General features: G+C 37.9%; 1 protein-coding gene across 3 annotated transcripts in view; it reads right to left on the bottom strand.

The window, feature by feature from the left end:
- The window catches only part of LOC132844394 (uncharacterized), a 124,230-nt gene that overhangs the window by 93,120 nt on the left and 15,960 nt on the right, over nt 1-15,150 (bottom strand). For all 3 annotated transcript variants that reach the window (XM_060867786.1, XM_060867785.1, XM_060867788.1), the window contains exons 2-3: nt 11,664-11,785; nt 6,360-6,407 (exon numbers count right to left, since the gene is read on the bottom strand). In XM_060867786.1, the coding sequence (XP_060723769.1) occupies nt 6,360-6,407; nt 11,664-11,785 (170 nt within the window). The remainder of the gene's footprint in view (nt 1-6,359; nt 6,408-11,663; nt 11,786-15,150) is intronic.

A 15,150-nucleotide genomic window follows, 5' to 3' on the forward strand; every position in this document is an offset into this window, starting at 1 on the left:
TACCACTTTTATTAATTAAAGAGAAAAATCTAAAGAGTCAATTTTGGTAATGTTGTCAGTCAAAACAGATGAAGCCACGCAGTAGCCTTCTTTTCACTTAATAAATAACATTCAGTGTTAAATATAACTAGAGATGTTGTGTGGTGAAGTGATTATTAGAGCAATAAACCCAGTACACATTAAATGTTCCCATTTTGGGTTGAACTTTATTGTGAAAAGGTTACTGTTCCCGTTCTTACTCACTCACACCCAACGACAGTTCTGCAATACTAATGGAATATTAGGTCAGATGATGTGTTATGTGTATCGTATGAGTTGGAAAGCTTCTCGAGCACACGCAGAGGCGGAATGTGATTCTTTTAACTGGGCTGTGTGTGTGAATGCTTGATGTTATATATTATTTCTTAGGCTGCCAAAGTAGGGTGGCAACTGAGGTTAATGAAGAGGAGGAGGTAGCCCACTCCTGCCATGCTGTAGATCTGCCCCTGATGATATGTATGTCTACTAGCATGTGACATGTGTGTGTAAGTAATATGAGACACAACTTGTGTGTGTGTGTGGGTGTGTGTGTGTGTGTCTGTGTTTGTGTTTCACAGCATGAGATGAAACAGAGAAAGCTTCAAATTGAGGCTTTAACAAGATTTTAAATGTGAACAGAAAGGCTTAGCACATGCTACCAGTATCTCATGCTCATATACACTCTGACAGGCCACATGCCCTCTTACTATATGATATTAAATAGCAATTTAATTGAAAATGGTTGTATCTGGTTATGTAGCAGCTGCAGCACCCTAGAGAGTCCTTTAATTATTTGTTTATTTTAGATAAAAGAGTAATTTCTCATTCATTAAGACATTATCCTGGTCAGTGTCATGGTGGATCCAGAGCCTATCCTATCACATCTTTAATAATCTACCCTTTTTAACTTAATTGACTAGCAATGCTAATGTGATTGAAGGCAACAAGATGAGAAATCAATTCATTTCAGTGTTTACACAAGCTGAGAATGAATGCAGTACATTTAGCAGGCTGCTTTGGAGAGCTTAGACTTCTCACAGAAATGAGCTTGTTAACTAGTAAGCTCAGTGACCGTTATTCATGCCACATTTCAATCATCATTTAGCTTGTATACTGTCAGATTGTCAAAATAATTGGAAGTGCTGGATCAAGTGCTATTTCATAAGCTGTAGAATTATTAAAAATGGTAGAAGCTATATTGGTCAATTAAACCAGATTTGCAGTGAGGCAGCATGATTTAAGAAATACTGCATAAGCAAGAGTGTGTTTATACAGAATATTGGGTGTGATTTGGCAATCGGTGTGACGATGCTCCACGAGTGTCTAAGCTAATCACAGCTCTTCTAATATTCAGTATAACCTCATGAATCTACATGATTCCACATTTACTTTGAAGCATGTTGACTAACTGGCAAGCTTACAATTATTTAGAATTTCCCATTAAAGGAGATTCAGGTAAAATTGGTGTCCCTGCTTGCTTTTCATCTTAATTTGACACGCTTTTATATTTTAAGGAAGAAATTATATTCCTGAAATTGTATTGCTTTATAATGTTACTAACTCTACTGTGGAAAACATTTCGAACAAGGGAGTAAAATATTAGCGGGTGAACACAGACGAGTGAAGTGAAACACACGGTGAAACATCTCATTGAGGTTATAATGAATAACTCTTAGAAATCTTTTTGACCAGTCAAATTAGTGCACCAGAACTAACTGTTTATAATACACTCCTATTAGCTGTTATTTCCATGGTTGCCATCTTTTCATCCATGTATCACAACATTACTATGTTACCATGTAATATTATTATATTTGGTCAGAAATATTCATTTTTTTTCCTTTAGAAGCAAGAGTTTATGTTTAAAGGAGTGGTCTACATGCTAATTAAAAGACCCTGATAACTGATTTAAGCAGGTGCACAAGCTTTTGGTCACCATTCCTAAATACAGCACAAATCGCTCATTGTTCTGTGTTGGACATTGTGTAGGATTTTAATTCACACTGGGTTTTACAGATAAATACACCACTAGGATCAACTGATAGGAGATATTGCTGCACAATAAAACTAAATCCAGGCACAACCTGTTGAGACACCTACAAAATGGGATTTTCAAGTCACTTAAAATGTGCAGAAATATGAGCAGAAGAAAGAAACAGTATTCCTAAAGGTAGTAAGAGACACATTCAGGGGACATGCAACCAGCACAAGGAAATGGTCATGATAGAGAGTAGGGTTGAAGGTGTGTCCCCTCCAAAAAAAAAAAAAAAAGGTGTATGACGCTACTGATATTGAATACTGTGTGTGTGTGTGTGTGTGTGTGTGTGTGTGTGTGTGTGTGTGTTCACTCATGAGTAAGGTGAAGGGAAGAGTGCTGCTCACTTTGCTCGAAATTGTTTTGCACGCTCAGTGTCCCCGGCCTGCCTCGCTCAGCTGCCCCAAAGGCTCGGCGAGGCAACAAAAGCTGAAAATGACTCCCATTTAAAGGGTATTGGGTTGCATTACCCTGGTCAGGTGGGAGAGTCTGCAAGCCATTATGGAGGGTTGTGGAGGCCACTTGGTGCTGCAAGGCGCAAAATAAGACAAAAATGAAAAAAAAAAGAGAGACAGAGAGTAAGGGCAATAAAGAGAGAGAGAATCCCATGATCAGTCATGCTGTGATATTACTGCTCTATGGCTCTTGAAATATGAGCAGAAATATTTTAATATTTAGATATATCATTTAGACGAGCCAAGTTTAACACAAAAAAAAAACAACACAAAAGAAACTCTAATGCCCCAGGTTACAGAGCCTAAATGGAGCCATTATTTGTTTTGGCATGATAATCATCAGATGGCAACTAATGCACACTAACGTTAAGTGGGCACATAATCTATAGCAAAATCTATACCGAAGTGTAGTCCGGCCAGATACGACAGAGAGCCATGGCCTTTTGAATGCTATTTTCTACATAATTTACTACTATTAGTGTTAGGGTTAGGTCTTTATTTTCTAAAAAAAAAAAAAAGAGAGATAAAAATTGAGTAGGCTCTATGTCACTGAGCAAAGACAAAAGCCTGATGGATGAGTGACTGTGGAGGATATCTGGGCTATAATGAAATAAGGCTTCTTTTTCATATTGTTCCAATAGACAGAGAGTCCAGATGAAAGAGGTACGGGCTGGAAGGTGCATTAAAATTGGCATGGCCTTTTTTTTTTCCAAATTCATCAATCCTGTGCCTTTCATTAGAAGATTTTTTTTTCTGTTAGAATGTGTTGTCATTTGTGTGTTTGATGTTTGTTTTCTGCTTTAATGTTTTGCTGTTTTTATCCATGATCCATGATGTCTCACCGCACTCTGCGGACTACAGGGTGCCTCTTGCTGTCATTGATGGTGTCGAGATGGTATGATCATTCTCGACAGCTTTGAGTCTGGGCTCACATTGTGTGTCCATGGTGCAGCGTTGAGAGAGTTGTTGCCTGGTAGCAGTGCAGTTGTGCAGGCTGTGTGGGACATACACACATACTGTAGGCCTTCAGTGGACTATGAGCAGATACACCACAAGAGGTATCTATGGTTTTGTTTTTTCTGTATTTGCTTTTTGTCTATGAGAAAGGTGCTATATAATTTAAGCATATTATTATTATTATTATTATTATTATTATTATTATTATTATTATTATTATTATTATTAATTGTTATTATTATTATGATTATTATTATTATTATTATTATTATTATTATTATTATTATTATTATTTATTTTCTTTTTTTGGTGTATATTTTTAAGGCATTTATGAACTCTCCTTGACATGGTCCTAATAACGGTTTATTTTTTGTACATTTAGCATATATCCTCTACCTTGAAACAAGAATTATTGTATAACTTTAAAACCATAAAAGTAATAAAAACAAATTGGACCCTATTGACCACTGGACTTTTAATTAGTTTTTAGAGCAAAGGTTTGCAGATTATATATACTATACACTATATGCTCTGTTTATGTTTATGATATACACATTAGCAGGTAAATTACCCTCACTGTACTATCAGTTCTCATTTCTTGAGTATAAATCAGCATGATAACTTGAGTAGAGTTACTATATAATAACATACTACTTAATATTTGTTGTTTGTGTATTTTTTTTAGGATTTTCATTATTATGATCATTATTTAGGTCAATCTGTTATTCCTCAAATCACTAAAAAGAAAATCAAGCTCATTGTAGTCATATTTGTTGTGACCAGGCTTTTCAGCGTCTGTGCATTAAAACTCAGTTGTGCTACCGTGGTGTGATGGTACATGGTGTCGGGGTGTGTAAGGCATCTTGCCCCAACTAATTCCAATAAATACTTCATTATAGAACACAGAGGGTAACTAAGCATCTGATAACCTTTTCGCCGGGTTAACAGTGTGTTGTGTGGTGCACCATGCTCTCCTTAAACTCGTACAAAGACTTTCGAAGCAAGAGAGGAACAAACATATACTGACAAAAAAGGACAAAATAGATTTTTTAAATAATAATAATAATAATAATAATAATAATAATAATAATAATAATAATAATAATAAAGCAATAAAGACAGATAAATTTGGGATATATTCTTGTAGACATGTCATTATAAATATGGAACATTTTGTGTTTTATATATAAACATATGTATGTGGAAAAGGTTTATTTTTATATACAGATTGAAAGGTTTTGGTTCATATATGGTATGATATTTTGTATTGGTTTCAACTCATATATGGATGGTTGAAGCATTGAATCTGTTTATCAGGTCTGCTGAAGCACCACAGAATAAGACATTTTTAAACATTTAAATGAAGCGACATATCGGCAAATATTCATAGACAAACTGAGTTCCATGATTCAAAAGGCCTTTGACTCACACAGTTTTCATGCTTCTAAAGTTTTCAAATAAACTGCACAAAAAAAAAAAAAACATTTCTCCAAATGCAAGCCAAAACACTGCAAAATAGTTAGCATCCTTGCGCATTTGATCCTCTAGTCAGTTGACATAAAAGAAAACCTTCTTACTGGGAGAAAAAAAACAACTCGTACACACTCCCTCTTTGAGATTCTAATGTAGTCACCTCTGTTTACTGCCTTTCTCAGAGTTCAGCTGAAACGTTAGCATGAATACACACTTAAAATCATAACGTGGGCTAACCAAAAAGTAGGACACTGAGCCACACACACGTGCTGTACCGAAGCGCTGACCTCCTGTGTGTCGCCACATCAACATCTGTCATTTCCCACAAATGAGTTCCTGCAGTGCCGCGTGATATGGCCTCATGGAATTAGCATCATGAAGGTATTGGGGGACTGAGCGCTAAATTTCAGCTCACATGCTGAATATGCATTGGGAAATTACATCGCTCACCTCCCGTGCCAAATATTATGATCATTTATTTTAACACCCCCCCAACTGTGGGTGTCCGGGCACGTTATTAGCAGATAATCCTAAGGCATATAAAACGCATAACCAACATGGCCGCTTTTAGACCGGGCCCAACCAAAGTGGGAGAGAGAACTGATTGCTCATTAGTTCTATTAGTGGGCTGAATCGACTGGTTTCACTCTGTTCCAAGAGACGATGACTATTAATGATTTAAATACTCTCTGTTGGGAGAGGACAGAATGACCCAGCTAACACGCTATACATGTACACACTCAAGATTTGTGATAGTGGCCTTGTGCTTCAATCCAACTGGCAAAGTCTCTAACGTCTTTATCCCTGGTCAACTATAAACTAAACAGCAGGCAAATTTCTTCTTTTCCATCCATGTAACTGTACTAAATTTCCTGACTCTAAGATTCTCACAAAGGTGCTCCTGTATGCCTGAGAACAACGATACTGATAAATACTATATGATAAATAAAGAACCAATGTAATTTATTTGTGGACAGAATAAAACACTTTGAGTTGTGCTGTTACAGGAAATGAATCAGCAGTCGAGTGAAACAAACACTCTTGCTATAACCTCACACCACAGATGGATTTATACTTCTTATACAAAAGCTGCTCATTTCTTATGTAATAAGAACTATAAACAGCCATTTTTACTTTTTACCAGTCTCTCTATATTCTTCAAATGTTTCAAACTGACACATTTCTACTTCTATAAATGTAACCTAAAGCTACGCCATATCAATGTTTCAATGTTTTTCTTTGTTAACATTCTACATACTTTCTAATCCACTTATTGTTATCTTTAGAAGTATCTGTCTGTTACTATAGCAACTACAATGTATCAGGAAAAAGTGAATTAATATTGAGCTTTGATTTGAATTATATCCAAGACTCTTGTTGAAGCTGCTGTTATAGAAAAGTATTACATATGATGGCCTTACCGCTGCATTACACACACGACACTTCAGCTGATCCTCCCACTTCAGCCCCTAAAATAAAATAAAAACTTATATGAATAAATAAATGAATAACTAAAAAAAGAACAGACCAACATCTATCACATTTTTAAATGATTAAAAACTCTTAAATGCATTAACCAGACTTAAAGAGGCTCACGTTTCTGTGACCGGCAGAGAGATTCATAAATGAGAGGAATTGCTATATAGAATACTTTATGCACTACATGTAATTTAATTACCTAAATAATTAAGGACCTCATAGTAGAAAAGCTACTCATTAGCAATTAGTCAGATTTATCCTTCTAAATGCTGGACGTGGTAATGGAAAGACATGCAGAGGGAGCGGGAGAGAGAGAGAGAGAGAGAGAGAGAGAGAGAGAAAGAGAGAGAGATGGCTAAATCCAGAGCTTATATGCCTGACATGCGGGAGCTCATTTTGATAGATGTTAATGGCATATAATTATGGAACAGTGCTATTAAGCGATGCGATTTTACAAGGGGCCCGTTGCCCCCTGGCGCACTGGCCTGATTGCTGAGAGTGTTTGGCTAATGAATGGAAATGCATGTGTGTTTGTAATGATGAGAATTATCAAGCCATGAGAGAGTGAGAGAGAAATATGACATCTAAACCCGTCCACTTAGGATTACTCTCAGCACACGGAGTCCACTTAACCGCACACATTCTTCATACGCCCACCGAGGCACAGCTACATCACAAACGCAACACTCACGCCTCAAGCATAAGAGTGCAATAGTTTGGTTTAATCATAAGAGCTTTCAATATGAGGAGAGAAAAAATAAAAAATTAAAAAAAAAGATCAGATGATTTTTCAACAAATGAACCCTTTTCTGAACCCTGTGATTAAGCTCCATTAAAAATAAACCTCCCCAAAATTTCATCCTCATGTTTATTTACAGAACAGAAATAAAAGACAAAGTAAGTGAACACAAATATATAATGTATTATGTTATGCCAATATCTCTTGATGCAATATGCTGAACGCATGGAGCTTAAGGAACTGTGGTTAAGTTGCTTTTACTGAATTCAGCATATAAAACAGTCTTTTATATAAACCAAGCAGGTCTTTGAAAAATCCTAAATATCATTTAGCCAAGGCCACTTCTCAGAAGCCAGTGCCGAGCACAGGCTAAATTTAGGCAGTTGTTAGCATTTTACAGACTGCACTGCATCTGGCCAACCATAATCATATCCACTATTTTTCCCTTGTCATTTGCTCCATAACTCTGAGGTCTATTTCATATGGATTGAATTACATATTTTGAAAAGAGTATTATTTTTCACGTAAGATCACTTCCATTAACTGCAGCAGACTGAAAACAGATGTCAGCCCTTTCATAGCAGAATGGAAAACATATTCATATGTCGGTATATGGAGCGAATGATTGCGGTGGTTTTGACATGAGCTTTATGCTGAGCAGTAATGGATGATATTGTTCTTGTTCTGTGGTATCTCTATCCAGTATCAACCCTTTTTGTCTTTCAGGGATAAAATGACCTGTTTTAGCAGAACAGGACTGTTTTTATTCAGATGAACTGTATGTATATGGCTCAAATGCTCAAAAAAAAGTAGATGAGTCTAGTTTTAGATTGAATTAATAAAAAAAAATCCCAGATGGTCTTATTTTTATCAATTATTTATTCATTTTTGTCTTGTGAATTGTATACATTCTTAATAAAAACATTGTGGTCCTCCAAAATGAAGGAAGGAGGATATATATCTATTGTATTTGCCAAATGTTGTAATAAAGATACAGGGTATTTTTTCCCCGATTGTATTTCTACCCTAAAATTGAAAAGAAATGGCTCAGTAGGATGTCTACTGCTACATCCCTGACCTACACTACAAGCCTGATACTGATTTCACTTGTCCTAATGCATCCTACGTCCTTGTACTTGCTGAGTCTCTCCATCTCTCTCTCTCTCTCTCTCTCGCTCTCTCTCTCTCTCTCACTCGCTCTCTCTCACTCGCTCTCTCTCTCTCGCTCTCTCTCTCTCTCTCTCTCGCGCTCTCTCTTTCTCTTGCTCTCTCTCTCTACCAGGAACGGCCTGCTCCTAATGAGGGTCAAAGTTCATTAAGCTGTGTGCCTAGAGGAGGCAGGATCTCCCAGGCCCACTCAGTCACTAACTTGGGCCCTATATTTAAATCAGGCCTCTGGCACTCAGCTGCATCTCTTAACTACTTCCTCCTGGTTGTTAATTAGTTTTTGTGTCATGCTATTTGTCTCTCTTTGCCCAGATGGGTTTTGTGGTGAGGGTGTTTGGGGGGTTGCACTGGCCTAAAAAAAAGATGGCAAGTGCATGCAATTTTTCTCTCCACCATGACAGAGACACAGAATATGTTCTTCCAAAAGCCACTACAATACAAACGCTGTATCTCATCTGCCTACACAACACAAAAGGAACGCAAATAAAAGGATGGTGAGTTGTTTATGTCTGGGCTGTTTGGGTCATGACTAGTACTTTGTCATTACTGACCAGTCAGTAAATGTTCTTAGTGAACTGAGATAAGGACATTGCTTTATTATCTCTTTTTTCTTCACCCAGGCTGCTTTTAAGAGTAGTATCAGTAGGCCTCCATGCTCTCATTGGAAGCTTCATGGCACAAAGCACTCACGAGTCAAATGGTTATTGGATTACATGTTCTGGCTTCATAAAATGTGGTTAAGAGGCACTTTAGGTGGACGCGGCTGACCTGCTTTTCGGGGAGATATCTATCAGACAAGAAGTGACAGGTCAATCACTGAGTTCAGCTTGACTGTCGGAGGCACACAGCTCCTTCTACTTTCCTGCTCCCTTCTCTTTGCTCCTGTCTCCACTCTACTCACGTTTTTCTTCTGCTAGTCTCACTACTGCTCTCTCCTCCTCCCATGGCTTTTCTTTTCCCTTCTTACAGTATGCCCTCCTCTCCTCTCCTCTTCTTCATTTTTATTTTCTCAATTTCTTTCTTCTATTTATTATTTAACAATATAGTTGTAGAAATAAGACTAGCACTTAAGATATCTAGCTTTGTTGCACCTCATAAAGTTGGCAGTACCTGACATAAGTAAATAATCAAACTATCTGTTATCTATTTCAGCCGAGCTTTCATTTCATTTATTCATTTATTGATCTTGGTGGATCCATAGCCAATCCTGGACCAATCCAATTCTGGACCATTACACACACACACACTCTCACACACACACACACACACACACACACACACACACACACACACACACACACACACACACATTTGCACACTTGTTCTAACCTGGTGCCAAATTACCAGCATGTTTTTGGGGTTTGGGAGGAAATCATAGATCTTTAAGAAACCTAACATGGACATGGGGAAATGTGTGAATGTGTGAAACTTTGCACAAACAGCAACTCAAGCAGTGCCACCAAACTAACTACTGTATTTTAAAATTTTTGCCAATAAGCAAAAACCATGTTATGTTGAAGTGGTGCACATTCCTATTTTAGTCCAAACAGCATCCATCAAATAAGAATACATATAAATATTTAGTGTCAGTAGAAAAAGTGACTAACTGAAGGAGACAATGGCTTCCATACACGTGTCTTGTCCTCCCCTTTTCTTGTTTCTCTCCTCTTCTCTTCACTCCCTCCCCTGCTTTTCTTCCTATTCTTTTTCCTATTCCTTTGTTCTCTGCTCTCTTTTTAAATTTCACATTTTAAGAGTATTGTATAGCACATACATATTGTGTGTGTGTGTGTGTGTGTGTGTCAGGTCAGACTTACAGAAAAGTCTCTGAGCTATAGGACAGCTATAGGACAGATGACTTGTGTACCATGCCAACACTCACTATTGCTACACACACATGAGCTATTCAGCACTTACACTCTCTAATGCATCTTTCAGCTGCACACATCGAGTGCTACTCTAGGTTTGTAAAATACAGGCAAATGGTTTAACCAAACACCAGAGTAATTTTAGCCTGAAATATGCAGGACAGATTTTAAAAGTTTATAATGATGTGTGCACAGTATAAGTGATATATTATTTCTGTGTGTACAATAAGAAAACCCATTTATTATTTAGTGAGAAGAACAAAACGGAATCTCCCAGCATGAGCTAAGCAGGCTATAAAACGAAGACAAATCCTTTGTCACTTTGGAAAAATGTGTCTTTTGATCATCATAATCTCGCTGCGGATTTGAGTGCTCTATTTTGGAATAGTTTCGGCATGATGATGAAGGAGATCCGCTGGTTTCAATTTCATGTGGAAAACAACAGACGAGTCCTGTGCGTGTATACGTACGCATGTCTGTGCGACTGGTTTGAAAAGCATGCTGAGATTTGTGGCGGTCTTCAAATCAGAGAGCCAATGTTTATGAAACGGTAAACTGCATAAACAGGATTTAGCGAGACTTTCATCAAAAGACGCAAAACCCATAAAGCAGTATTAACTGTTGGGACAAGCGATCGCTGTGTTGGCAGATTCCTGTCACAATCTAAACAACCAGCCCCAATCAAAAAAAGCTTTTGCCTTCATTTTATTCTCCTTTATACACTTTCATACTGGGAGGTCCTTCTAATTACTGCCATTACTTAAACATACCGAAGCTCCTCTTTTTTTCAGCTCTGGCCTGAACATTCTTTGTCAAATGGAGATGCATGATTTGTGCTTAAGTAACTTTTCTATCGTGGCAATAAAAACTGTGCCGCTAGGTAGGAAGAACCGCTGTTCCATCAATTTTCTGTAATATTTTTAGAGAAAGTCTGAGACAACCTCCATTAAGGATGTCTTTCTTCTTTTTTTTCAAGGGTGAAATCCATTTATGTTTGCACTGAGCATGGAGTTTAATTAAACAGAACTAACTACAACACCTATCGGCCGCAGTTAATCACAGCGATGGGCTATTGATGGCCGATGTGCAGCGATGATGAACGACATTGCGTGTGTATTCATCACTAGTCCTGGGGAGAGAGCAGCTCCCCTACCACCTCCACCTGCAGGACCTAACACAGCCTTGCGTACAAGATAAAAAACACTAGGCATGCCTCCAACCAACATACCCACCCAGCCTTTCAGAAAGCCTTAATTAAAAAAGAAAAATTGCACAGGGGCAAAGAATGGTGAAGCTAACTTTCTACTTGCTGTCTTTTACTTCTTGCACATGCTGATTAGACCAAACTGTGCACAGAAAATGCATGGCTAAGTATTGAACCAAGACCAGGTGTGCGCTTGGCTGGACATACAGCTCATTTGGTCAGCACAGGTGTGAAAAAAAATGTTGGTTGTAAAATAAACAATGCATACCATTCTGACCCACGTGAGCAGGCAACTATGATGCGCCATGAGGTTCTTACAGTCGCAAAACCTTTTCAGTGGTTCTCCGTCCAGCAGCTGCACGTCTCTGCAGATGAAGCACTCGGGAGTTTCTGCGAAGAAAAAAAAAAAAAGGAAATAAATAAACCCAAGCAAAAAATGCTCATCAGCACAGAATTGCAAAACAGAACAATGCCACCTACTGTAAATGAGTTTTCCTATAGAGTGTTTAAAGTTATTTTAATGCAATGCATAAATTCATGCCAACAGATCAAGTTCAAGTTGTATAACTTCAGATAATTTTCATATCAAACATCCAAATGGGGAAAAATGTGATCTCAGTGACTCTGACCTTGGCACGGATTTCAGTGGCTGACTTGTGTATTTTGAAAACTTCCAGTCTCATGGGAATTTCATGCACAACATTCTATAGAGCAGCAGTTTTACAGGCAGAGAAAGCTATGAGAGCTATCAGAAGACGAGATGAGAGCTACCAGAAGGTTCTGGTACTACAGTAACTGAAGTAACTACTCTTTACATCCATGTTGAACAGAACAGGATCTCAGAACAAACAATGGGCTACACCAATCTTATTCATAAAGAGGGGTGCAAGTTTGTTATTCCAATTTAGCAGAAGACCCACATGTTTCCACTTGTTTAATAAGTCACATTAACATTTATGGCATTTGGAACACTCCCTTATTCAGAGCGACTTACATTTATTTCATATATACATCTGAGCATTTGAGGGTTAAGAGCTTTTATCTTGGTCCCAGGAATAGTAGCTTGGCAGTGCAGGATTTAAACTCACAACTTTCCAATCAATGGACCAATGGTCTTAGATCGATCTATCTATCTATCTATCTATCTATCTATCTATCTATCTATCTATCTATCTATCTATCTATCTATTATGAATTTTCATTTTGTATTGTGCTTGGTTGTCAATAGTCTGCAATAGTTTATACTTAAAAAAACTATAAGTTGTTCAGCTATATCTCTTTTATTAAAGGAGGGGAAGTAATCATTGTTTTAAATCAATCAATCAATTTGTTGTTTGTGCTTTAATCATAAAGTGCTGTGACCAACACAGGACTCCTATCCTCAATATGCTCATAAAAAAATCCTTTCAAACTCTTAATACAGTCTGTCTTTTCTACAATCTTCCAGATTCCATTTGGAGTCTGGATTCTCTTGAGGATTCCTCCACGTCATCTCGTGGAGTTTTTCTTTGACACCATCGCCCCTGGCTTGCTCATTAGGTATCTAGATCTACATCCAGATTTCTGTGTAGCCGCTTGTTGACATTGTCTATTGTTAAACATTTATAGAAATCAAATTAAAATTAACTGAATAGTATTGACTTTTTTGTAGATGGATTCTACGTGGATCAAGTTGTGAACAGTGAAAAGTGGTAAAATCGGTGTCCACTGATTGTAATAAGTATACATCTCTTCCAAAGCCTTATTACTTTTTGTCTAAACTCACTGTGATCCAGTGAGCAGGCTAGACACATAGATTGCCAAGCAAGGCAAAGAAATTCCAAGACACCAGAATGAGGTGACAGTGAGTAGGCAGAACCCATTAAAGTACTGGATAAGATTGCTAACTACTATTTAGCTAGGCATAGTTTCAGGCATAGGAAGGATAGTGTGGGTGAGAGCTTTGATCACTTTTTGCATGATTTGTGACTCCTGCTGGGAGTACGTTGACCCAGATGGCATGTTGATAAACTCCGTAATTGCAGGAGTGTAAGAAAAGAACGTATAGGAAAAGGTTTAGATAAGTGTGAAGACCTGGCAGTTGAAATTTCTCAGCTGTATGAAATAAAAGAGATGATAAAGAAATAAAAGAAATGAAAAAGAAATAAAAGAAAATCAAAATAGATGGATTAAATGTTGCAAAAGAGTCGACAGCATTTACCAGAATTAATCAACCACAACCTCAAAAAAGTGAAAACTACAAATCAGGATGCAAGGTCAGAAATTATTTGAACTGCAGGAAATCCTGCTAAATTCTCTCTATGTTCATACCAAATCACTTGCTGGCTGGTTGCTGCAAACATGTAATAAAACACTTGGAAGCAGAAGAACCTTGATGAAATTATAGATATGAAGGTGACAAAGACAGATGATATGGTGGCTATAGGTGATAGAGATAACTGGACAGTGAAAGTCAAAATTCCATATCAGGTTGTGCACTTCAGAGAAAGACACATGTGCAAAGTGCAGCACACTTATTGTGGACTGTCGCAGTAAGTTGAAGAACTTAATCAAAGTACTTTGTGTTTATTCCAATCACAAGCACCAGCTGCAACCAGTGGCCAGAGTTGGTCTCATCTAAAATTGCGCACATATCATAAGAATAGGTCTAATTATTATTTTCCCCAAAGAATAACACTGAAAAAGGCATGATAGCCAGTGCTGGCAAGGCCTCAATAGTGCAAAATGTACCAGCTGGACGGGCTGTCTTTTCTGAACTGGCACAGAAATGGAACTTTGCCAGGCAAATGCACATTGTATGCTACGTGCTGACTGATGGAAGCATTGAAAAGAAAGTTGAGATGGTAGAGAGTGGTACAGTAAGTGTAATGGTATTAAATCATCTTCCATAATAGGTTAGTTCTTTGTTCTTTGTCAGTCAGGTCTAGTGGGGGTGTCAGAACCTGTATAGACCCAAGTGACATAAATAAAGAGATAATTAGGTGGGGTATTTATATCGTGCGTACCACAGAAGAAACTGAGTCCAGTGTGCTGGTTGCTGAGTTACTTAAATTTGATCCATATGAGGCACTGTCGCATGTCACTACCTTTAATATGCCAGATGGGAGATTCAGTTTGGTAGATGTTACCCTTCAGCCTCATAGATATCCTTTAACAATCATCTAGGATAGCAGGATGAAAGGCTTTGCCAGCACTACAGGGATTAGGGATGGAGCATCGATAATGAAACAGCATGTTACAATTCTCCGTAAAGTGCTTTTGCACCAGCAAGCTTATTTTCTACAAGGTTTCTATTTGTCAATCAGCAGTTCCAGATGTGGGATCATTGATGACAGCTGATAGTCTGAAACCAGACACTTCAAAAGTCAGAGCAGAGCATGCCTCAAAGTTCACATCCCTTTACAACAGATTGTTTAGGGCAATGTAGAATTAATAAATGAGCTGACTCAGCAATAGGCATCTGACAAGCTCAAGGACCTTTACTCAGCAATAGGCCTGGAGCAATAGGATTGGAGCTATGCTTCTACAAGATGACCAGCTCATTGAGGTCTTGGATCTTTAACAGCTACAGACTCACATTCTGATCAGACTGCACTGTAGACAGAGGTGGCAAGGAGTTCTGGTGTCATAGTAAGTGCTACTGTGACAGTATCATAGTTGCCAACTGGCCTCTGACTGAACCTTGTTACCTGAGAAGGAGATACAACTGCTAAATCTTCCAGAGCCCTTAATTAGGGTGTAACAAGACCTTCAAG

This window comes from Tachysurus vachellii, chromosome 4 (assembly GCF_030014155.1).
Source record: "Tachysurus vachellii isolate PV-2020 chromosome 4, HZAU_Pvac_v1, whole genome shotgun sequence".
Lineage (NCBI taxonomy): Eukaryota > Metazoa > Chordata > Actinopteri > Siluriformes > Bagridae > Tachysurus > Tachysurus vachellii.